Here is a 10,453-nt window from a genome sequence, read left to right as displayed (position 1 = left end):
TCTTGCCTCAGTACAAGTGCAGGCTGTGACCATTTCTGCAGGCCAGGGAGACAAATCCTCCTCCCCACCGCCTCTTCCTCCCCTGGGAAGGCAGCCTCCTCTCCTCTTTTCTCCGAAATACACCTGAAAACAGCACTCTGACAGCTCCCTTCGCCCGTTGCAGGAGGGCCCCTTCCCCAATATCTCTGGTCACTTCCCGTGGAAGCTTTGGGCATCATGATTCTCATGTTCACGAGGCTGCTGGTAATGAAGTTCATTAGGAAATATGGATTCCCCCCCCCCTTTTGTCAGTCTTTGTCTTTGCTGATTAAAAACGGCTTCCTCATCATGATGCTATAATTTGCAGTATCTACTACAATGTGGATTGTATATCTCCTTAAAGAATGGAATGGAATGGTACAGGAACAGGAACAGAATTTCTTATTGCCAAGTGGACCCACAAGGAATTTTTTCTCCAGTGAGTAAGCTCTCTAGAAACATACAATGCAAACGTACAGTTTGCACACATGCAGTTTACATAAAAACATAATTTCTCAGAGTGCATGCAAACAACAGTGATATATCACAAATCGTAAGACACAACCAACACAGCAATATAAAATACCAATAGGAGTAGGTAATACTCCTATTGGTGTTTTAGGACTATCACTGTGTAATAGGCGACAGGAAAGATAAGGAGGATAATAGCAATACAGCCCTACTATCTTGGCAAATATCCTTAGGCATCAGGCAGTGCTGTGGGACTGATGTATTTAACAGAATGGCGGCATGGGGGACAAAAGTGATAATCGCCGTGGGTTTGCAATGCATAAATTGCCAGAGTGTGAAAAACAAGCAGGGCTTCAGAAGGATCAAGTAAGGAAACAGAAGGCGAATTACAAAGTTAATTTATTTCCAGTGGAAAGGAGGATACGACCGAGCCATCCCACCTTTCGTTTTGGTAGACACATAACGTCTGTGCGTTGGACAAGGAAGTCATTTTCTTTAGCTCAAAGACACTCATTGGAGACCTGGTCTTGGACATGCCAAAAGCTGAACTCTTCCATCAGGCATTTCGGTATTTCTATTGGATATCAAAGGGCTTAAGCCTGTTGTACCAATTCAGTTACAGCTTGCTGACAGGGGCTGCGTTTTCTACGTGCCATTTGTTATCTGGCTTCCTCTCACAAATGGTGAAGTAATCTAGCGAGCAATCAACATTAGTCCAGCAGTTTGGTGCGGTCAAACAGCGGGATAACAGAATGGTACATTTGTCTTTATAGTAATCGGTTACAGTTGCCACCGACCAGTAGCTGGAAGTCAAACACAGTATATGTTAGTCACCCACACAATTAAGATAAAGACTCATCTGTGGGAGAGGAAAGCGGATGATAAAGGTGTCCCTGGGAAGGTCAAAAAAGTCAAGAAGGTCCACCACAAGGACATCATCAAAAGCCTCTTATTCCTTTTTTCACATGTGTGTAATGCCTATAAAAGTGAGCAGGCACTTTTCCTGCCATCCTGGCTACATTTTAAGGAGCCAAATACAATGTAATAGCAATGGGTGAGCCCAATTAATTTGTTATTCCTTTTCTGTGCTTTATCTGTTGAGTTTATTTAATAATTTTACCTTTTTGTCACATGACACTCATAATCCAATGTGTCCTTTCAGATAGTCCCACCCTGGTGCTGCAGATTGTATATTCCTGATGAGGATGAATGTGTGTGTAGAGCTTTCAGCAGAATGGTAAAGATAAAAGTAAAGGTTCCTCTCGCACATATGTGGTAGTCATTCCCGACTCTAGGGGGCGGTGCTCATCTCTGTTTCAAGAGCCAGCGCTGTCCAAAGACGTTTCCGTGGTCATGTGGCCGGCATGACTCAACGCCTGAAGGTGCACGGAACGCTGCTCCCTTCCCACCAAAGGTGGCTCCTATTTTTCTACTTGCATTTTTACATGCTTTCGAACTGTTAGGTTGGCAGAAACTGGGACAAGTCATGGGAGCTCACTCTGTTATGTAGCACTAGGGATTCGAGCTGCCAAACTGCCGACCTTCTGATCAACAAGCTCAGCATCTTAGCCACTGAGCCACCCGTATTCCGTTTTTCAGCAGAATACAAGGGGGAATTTCTTTCAGGGTTTCTATAGAACAAGGCATAGACTCCATAACATGGATCAACTTACGCAATTTTTGTTTCTATGCCATTGCATTCCCATTTGTCCTTGTAGTAATTATGTCCCATCCAAAAGTCCTTAGGATGCTTTGCAATTTCTCTCGTTACAAACATCTGAAAACATCAATAGCACATCAATGTTAGAAATACTTCTTCAGTGACACTTTTAACGTATCAAATCTTGACATCTGCCTAGCTGGGGTCCTTGGGAAGAATTCGATAGATCGATAAGAATCATACATCTGGTCTAAACAGCTGGCTGAATGTGCAACTAAAAAAATAGCAATAACAACAATATTATTATTATTATTATTATTATACAATTGTATCACAGCGGCCAGTTGTTTCGCGGGATTTAGCATTGCTTACTAGTCGGGCCCCACCCAGGGGTCTAGGATGTCGTAATGTATTTGTGTAACATGCGTGCAGATCCAAGCAGTGCGGCTTTTTGCATTTGACTGATGGTGAATTTGTTAATTTTTAACTGTTTTAAATGTAATTCCAGTGCTTTTGGAATAGCACCCAGTGTGCCAATTACCACTGGAATTACCACTGCTGGTTTGTGCCATAATCGTTGATTTTCTATTTTTAAGTCCTGGTATTTCACGATTTTTTCATATTCCTTCTCGTCGACCCTGCTATCACCTGGTATTGCGATGTCTATGATTGTAACCTTATTTTTCTCAACCAGTGTGATGTCTGGTGTATTATGGGCCAGTATTTTGTCCGTTTGTATACGAAAAACCCAAAAGATCTTGACCATCCGATTTTCAGTGACTTTTTTAGGCTTATGTTCTCACCAGTTTGTTGCTGTTTTAATATTATAATTTTTGCACAAATTCCAATGGATCATTTGTGCTACTGAATTGTGCCGCAATTTATAATCAGCCACCGCAATTTTTTTACAGCAGCTGAGTATGTGATCAACAGTTTCATCAGCTTCTTTGCAAAGTCTGCATTTGGCATCATCAGAGGATTTTTCGATTTTGGCCTTAATGGCATTTGTGCGGATAGCTTGTTCTTGCGCAGCCAGGATTAGTGACTCTGTTTCTTTCTTTAATGTACCTGTTGTTAACCATAACCAAGTTTGTTCACTGTCCACTTTATCTTTTATTTTTTCCAGAAATTGGCCATGCAGTGCTTTGTTCTGCCAACTCTCCATTCTTGATTTTATCACATCTTTTCTGTATTCTTGTTTCGTCTGTTGGGCCTTCAGTAGATTTTTGTTCATTATTGTTGTTGTTGTTGTTGTTGTTGTTATTGTTATTATTATATACTTTATTCATAAAACATGAAACTCAGCCAAGTGAACATTCTAAAATGCATCACAAATACAATTGACTAGTGCTAATGGTTGATACGGGTTTTGCCAGCATACATAATATTTTATATATATATATATATATATATATATATATATATATATATATATATATATATATATATATACACTTAAAGTCAGCACAAATTAAAAAAAAAACATATATATATATATATGTGTGTGTGTGTGTGTGTGTGTGTGTGTGTGTGTGTGTGTGTGTTTTGCAAAGCATCTGGTATGCCAAATATGGGAGGGAGCATACTGCTTCCCTTTTGCCTTTCAGCCCCACTCCACGAGTCTTCCAGACAGAAAAACTATTTTTGTGTTGCATTTTTGCTGATAAATAAATGAAGGGAGACTACTATAAATCTATTTCAAGCTATTTAGTTCTCATCAGGTAGCCATACCCTTGCTGGGATTCAAACCTGGGCTGTTTTTACATATGAGGCAATTATATTAACCTCTAAGCCACAAGCTCTCCTCCCCACTCAGCTGAGCCAAGGAAATAATTAAGTGTTATGTCAAAGCACTTGGTATGCCCAAATATGGAAGGGGGCATATTGTCAGTCACCAGGCTGGCTTTCATTGCTAAGTCAAGACTACAACTCACTGTCCCTGGCTTTTTAGCCAGGTGCCTTAATTACTAGATCAAAAATTCCTCCAAAATACTTACTTCTTCCAAAGTACTTTCAATACAAACCAAGGTGGATTTTTCAGTCTCACAAAATTCTTTGGCTTTTGTCCAGTTCCTTGCAACGGAGTTGAAGAGGTAAAGGGCCCCTTCAAAGGGTATCCAGTTTTTTTTTAGCAGAATAATAATGCCATCTTTCAGCCAGTGAAGAAATGTTCCAGAGAGAATTGCAGGAAGGAAGGAAGAGAAAAAGACACAGCATGTAGTAGAAGATAAGATGAAGATACTGCATAATGAAACCTTATACAGGTAGCCCTCGACTTACGACCCCAACGGAGCATAAAAAATTCTGTTGCTAAGTGAGACATTTGTTAAGTGAGTTTTGACCTCATTTTCTTGCCACAGTTGTTTGCTTTTCCAGACTGGCCTCTTCCATAAGGCAGCATTAGTTAAGACTTGCTGGCAATTCCAGGAACCGACATATCTAGATGGCCCTACAATATCTATCTATCTATCTATAGCTATATCATCTATATCTATATCTATATCTATATCTATATCTATATCTATATCTATATCTATATCTATATCTATATCTATATCTATATCTATATCTATATCTATATCTATATCTATATCTATATCTATATCTATATCTATATCTATATCTATATCTATATCTATATCTATATCTATATCATCTATATATATCGACATCGACATCGACATCGACATCGACATCTATATCTATATCTATATCTATATCTATATCTATATCTATATCTATATCTATATCTATATCTATATCTATATCTATATCTATATCTATATCTATATCTATATCTATATCTATATCATCTATATCATCTATATCATCTATATCATCTATATCTATATCATCTATATCTATATCTATATCTATATCTATATCTATATCTATATCTATATCTATATCTATATCTATATCTATATCTATATCTATATCTATATCTATATCTATATCTATATCTATATCTATATCTATATCTATATCTATATCTATATCATCTATATCTATATCTATATCTATATCTATATCTATATCTATATCTATATCTATATCTATATCTATATCTACATCTACATCTACATCTACATCTACCTACCTACCTACCTACCTACCTACCTACCTACCTACCTACCTACACACACACGTATGTATGTTTATGTGTGTGTGTGTGTGTGTGTGTGTGTGTATGTATATATATATATATATATATATATATATATATATATATATATATATATATATATATATATATATATATATATATATATATGTTTTTTTATTTGTGCTGATATATATATATATATATATATATATATATATATATATATATATATATATATATATATATATATATATATATATATATATATATATATATATATATATATATATATGGGTATGGCTAGCTGATGAGAGCTAAATAGCTTGAAATAGATCTATACTAGTCTCCCTTTATTTATTTATCAGCACAAACAAAAAAACATATATATATATATATATATATATATATATATATATATATATATATATATATATATATATATATATATATATATATATATATATATATATATATATATCTTTCATTTTGTTCCACATCTTTCTTTTCTGTCAAGAAGTTGGTAGCTGTTTTAATAATAATTTGAGATTTGTTTTTAATATTTTCCCCCTACCGCTGAATTTGTCTCCAGAAAGCAGCAAGAAACTGCTTGTGAACCACTTCTGGGTGATTGCCAAGAAAAGCCTGTGCAAACATGTCCCTAAAGTCATGGGAAGAGTTCTTATTATTTTATTTGACTTATTTTATTTCAGCTCAGTTATTGAGCTACCGTTCCATTTTATGGACTTTTTTTTTTAACCACTGCAGCTTCTTTGCAGTGGATTGCAAATTTTAATGCAAGTCAGGAACTAAAAATATTGCCACTCGGTTGGCTTTATTTTTATTTTATTTTTATTTTTTTAAACATTTATAGGCCGCCCTTTTCCCTGAGGGGACTCAGGGCGGCTTACAATAATAGGGGAGGGGAGTGCAGGCTTGAGCTTCATCGGGGTGATCCTATGGGCAAGAGAAGGGAAGTGCTCTACTTTTAAGAGCTGAGGCAGATTTTCAACAGATACAGTCTCAGGCTGGCTTCCCCCATCCCAGGAGTGAAATTCAGCAGGTGCTCACAGGTTCTGGAGAACCAGTAGCGGAAATTTTGAGTAGATTGGAGAACTGGCAAATGCCACCTCTGGCTGGCCTCAGAGCGGGGTGGGGATGGAGGTTTTGCAGTATCCTTCCCTGCCACGCACACCAAGCCACGCCCACAGAACCGGTAGTAAGAAAATTTGAATTTCACCACTGCCCCAACCCCTGAATGTTTTGCCTCGCACCCTCAGACTTACCAATTGCAGCTTCCACTTCAATGATTTTTATACTCTCTACTGCCAATTCTTCTGCTAACCTCTGAGCACCAGAAAATATTTCATATTCTAAAAGGGGTTTGCAAAATTAAAGTCAGACAGAGCTCAACAAGCAAAACTTTTCCATATACCTCTCTATACACTCTATGGTAGAGGCACAGAGCTGGATAGAGCATTTAGACATTCAGTTCTAATTTTGTTTAAGGCAGGAATCTAACAACAAAAAAACAGCCTTAATAGACATGGGTCCAGCAAAGGAAGCCCACCACCCATATAGATCCATGGCTATTTTCTCAGAAGATTTTTCTAGCATTTCTACAGGAGATGAGGGGGCTGAACCCGATGGTGGGGTCAACTGCATTGTTACTTATGACCTGAGGATTTCAACTCCCAGAATTCTTGAATCTGCATGGTTCAGCAAAAAGCCTGATTGGAGTAATAAAGAACGACAAGGGGAAAATATGTAATATGATGAGAGAGAAATTGTTGGCATTTCAGAAGTTGTTTAAAAAGCTATAAAGACATAAATGTGAATGAAAGTCAGGTATATATAGAAAAGAATTTAAATTGCAAAATTCAAAAAACGGTAAAGAAATAATGGAATCACAAATAGAAGAAAAGGAAATAGTGGAAGTTATTTCAAAATTTAAAATAGGTAAGGCATCAGGGTTAGATGGATTAGATGTAGAATATTATAAAAATTTCAAAGGACTATTGGTGCTGAAGATTAAGATAATTTAATAAAATAATGAAAGGGGAAAATATTCCATGTTCCTGGAAGCAATCCTTGATAATACTGATAGCGAAACCATGTAAAGATCATGCAAACCCAGGATCAAACAGACCAATATAATTTATTAATCAGGACGCTAAAAATAGGTGATCCTATAGAAACATATTAGTTTAAAAAGGATATTAAAAAAATGTTAGGAGGATTCAAAATCCCTTTTTTAAAAACTTGAGGGAATTATGGAATAAATGGAGATACCGGCTAATGCCAGGAAATTCTCCATTAACACAAGAGGTGGAAATGGAGAAATTCCCTAGGATTGAATTGAAAGAATGGATTAGTAAACTAAAAGAAAATAAGTTATATAAATGGGAAGACTGGAAGTACAACATGAAGAATATAACACAACTAAAGAATGTTTTAGCAGATATTAAATTAAATTGGCTGAATTTGAAACAATTAGAGAAATGGATAAAAGTGAAAGAAAGATTCAAGGAGAAAGATAGACAGTTAACAAAATTTGAAATAATTACAAAAGAATGTGAGATGAATGAAAAATATATAGGGAAAGGACGAATTGGGAAAATATATAGGATATTAACTCAATTAGAAGAGCAGGCAAAAGGTTAAAAATTAATTTAGGAATCAGATTTGGGAGAAAATTGATAATATTTGGAATAGAAGAGTATATAAGAATATGTCAGTTAGAGTTAAAAAAAATGGATATAAAGTGATATGGAGGTGGTACCCAACACCACGTAAATTAAATCAAATAGACAGTAAATATACAAATATTTGCTGGAGGTGCAAGAAAGAGGTTGGAACATATAAACATATGTGGTGGGATTGTGATAGTGCTCCAAAATTTGGGACGTGGTGTTTAGAGTAATTGGAGCACTGTGGAATGTAAATTTAGATATGTCACCAAGGATTGCATTACTGTTGCTGGTGGAAAAACGGGATATAAATGAAACAAAAAAGGAATTGATTGTAAATTGGATAATGGCAGCTAGATTAGTGATGGATAAATATTGGGGACGAAATTGGGATATGCAAAGAAATGAGTGGTATAATGAAATTTGGAGTAGGGCAGCAAATGATAAATTAACAACAGAAATTAAATTTTAAAAGGATGATTAAAGCAAATAATTATAATGAACTATTTTTTAAAATAAAGTCAGTGTTGATGGAAGGCAAAGGGAATATACCTACTCAAAAATATATGTTGTTTTGGAGGGGATAAGGGCACAATTGGAATATATTGTATATCTTTTAGTTGTTATAGATGAAGAAATATAAGGGTTAAAAAAAGGACTCTGGGGGTAGAGGTGCACTATAATATTTGTGTTTTTTTCCCCTTTTTCTCCCACTCTTTTGTATTTACGATGTTTGTATTATTTGTATTTCTAAATAATTAAATAAATTTAAAAAAAAAAAAAAAAGGAATTCTGAGAATTGAAGTCCACAAGCCACAAAGGCATCTCCTACAGCACCTCTGCTGTAGGAGATGACCAGGATGAGTTCCAGGGTGGGGTCAAATGCTCCATCAGTCTGGAGTCACTTCACTAATACAAGAGACCTAAATACAGCACCCCTGCTCCCACTCCTCCTTAACTTCTGTTGACTCTTATCTAGCACTGTGCCTTGAGTAGTGTACTTCAGATTCTTGAAACTGGGTAGCATGTAATAAATTTGAAGTACTTTGAACCAAACGCTTGTTCCTGGTTACCTGCACCTGACAATTTCTGTCATATTCCTACGTTTTCTATTATTTAAGCAAGGGTTTTCTGTCCGTATTACAAAATATATAGAAAAAATTATGACATAATAATAGCAGAGTTGGAAGGGACCTTGAAGATCTTCTAGCCCAAGACCCTGCTTAAACAGGAGACTCTGTTCCAGTGATGGTAGCAATAGCAATAGCAGTTAGACTTATATACCGCTTCATAGGGCTTCCAGCCCTTTCTAAGCGGTTTACAGAGTCAGCATATCGCCCCCAACAACAATCCGGGTCCTCATTTTACCCACCTCGGGAGGATGGAAGGCTGAGTCAACCTTGAGCCGGTGAGATTTGAACAGCCGAACTGCAGAACTGCAGCCAGCTGAAGTAGCCTGCAGTGCTGCATTTAACCACTGCGCCACCTCGGCTCTCTGGTATAGAGCATGCGCACACGGGCGGCATTGAAAAGGGAGCACTTCCTGTGGGCGCTCGTCTGGGCCACGACCAGAAAGAGGAGTACCCTAGGGGCATACACATGCCAGAAAATGAACTTCTGGTTTCCAGCAGGGGTATGTGCGCCAGCCAGCAAATCTTCCAGTTACTTCATTTTATTATTTTATTTGTTTGTTTGTTTGTATATATATATCCATCTCCCCTATCTCTGTAAAAAGCTATCAAATGTTGCATGGAGATAAACACAGAAGATTCTCCTCTCTATCACAACTTAAGGCAGCAAGAGCTTTGATAATAACTACGAAAGAAAAGATGTGGATTCATTTCAAGTTTAGATCCCAATATGTTCAGCATTGTAACTTTCCACTGCTTTTTTCAGATTTCCACCACATATGCAAATGTGTCTCCTCGGTTTCATGTCATTTCCAGCAATTATCATTTTATCCCTTGCCCACCTTGGATAGTATCGATGGAGCTGTGTACCATCTGCAGGGAAATTATTCGAGGGATACTGATATGGACACCTTGCTTACCGCTTTCATTTCTGAGGGATGGATCCCTGCTTACAACAAAGTCCATAACAACTTTAATTGCTGCATTCATGGATGCTGATCTGTTTAGTTCGCAAAGATCTGCTTAAAAAAATGAAGATAAACATAATATTCCAATGCATTATGTTTAAATGTTTTTTTTTAAAAAAAAACAAAACCTTTCCAGAGTAATTGTGAAGGCTTATTTCTAAATTCTAATGTATTAGGCTAGGAGAGGTTAACTTACACAAAATGATCATCGTAACTGTGGCCAAAAACAGGAGCAGGCACAACACACTTGCAAGACATAAACCAGAGCTGGTCAGGTTAGCAAATATTCCTTGAAGGACACAAGAAGAAAAGAAAGAAACATCTATTTTAACCCCTGTCCCAAGAAGAAAGATCTTCATTGTTGGCCTTGTGCTGGTATCTGTAAATGCCCAGCTAAAATCCTCTCCCCACCT

General features: G+C 36.7%; 2 protein-coding genes across 2 annotated transcripts in view; both read right to left on the bottom strand.

Moving 5' to 3' along the window:
- LOC148043715 (macrophage mannose receptor 1-like) overlaps window positions 1-10,453 on the bottom strand; it is a 187,615-nt gene that overhangs the window by 93,334 nt on the left and 83,828 nt on the right. The gene's annotated exons all lie outside the window — the stretch shown is intronic.
- On the bottom strand, window positions 1,106-10,072 carry LOC106548035 (C-type lectin domain family 17, member A-like). Its single transcript, XM_087723710.1, has 5 exons — window positions 9,993-10,072; window positions 6,539-6,625; window positions 4,147-4,298; window positions 2,163-2,266; window positions 1,106-1,292 (listed from the first exon to the last, which is right to left on the bottom strand). Exons 1-5 carry the CDS (start codon window positions 10,060-10,062, stop codon window positions 1,106-1,108), a joined length of 600 nt encoding a protein of 199 aa, XP_087579836.1. The 5' UTR covers window positions 10,063-10,072.

Source organism: Thamnophis sirtalis, unplaced genomic scaffold, assembly GCF_051295495.1.
Source record: "Thamnophis sirtalis isolate CommonGarterSnake01/CBP01778 unplaced genomic scaffold, rThaSir2_p1.2 scaffold_10, whole genome shotgun sequence".
NCBI lineage: Eukaryota > Metazoa > Chordata > Lepidosauria > Squamata > Natricidae > Thamnophis > Thamnophis sirtalis.
The sequence above is the reverse complement of the archived record's forward strand: the minus strand, read 5'-3'. Positions and strand labels throughout refer to the sequence as shown.

Coding starts and splice junctions, on each gene's coding strand:
- LOC106548035 (XM_087723710.1), bottom strand. CDS start 10,062: ATGAATGCAGCAATTAAAGTTGTTATGGACTTTGTTGTAAGCAGGGAT. Junction 2,267..4,146: donor TTGAAAGTACTTTGGAAGAA/GTAAGTATTTTG, acceptor TGATGTTTTCAG/ATGTTTGTAACGAGAGAAAT. Junction 1,293..2,162: donor GGCATAGAAACAAAAATTGC/GTAAGTTGATCC, acceptor TTTGACTTCCAG/CTACTGGTCGGTGGCAACTG.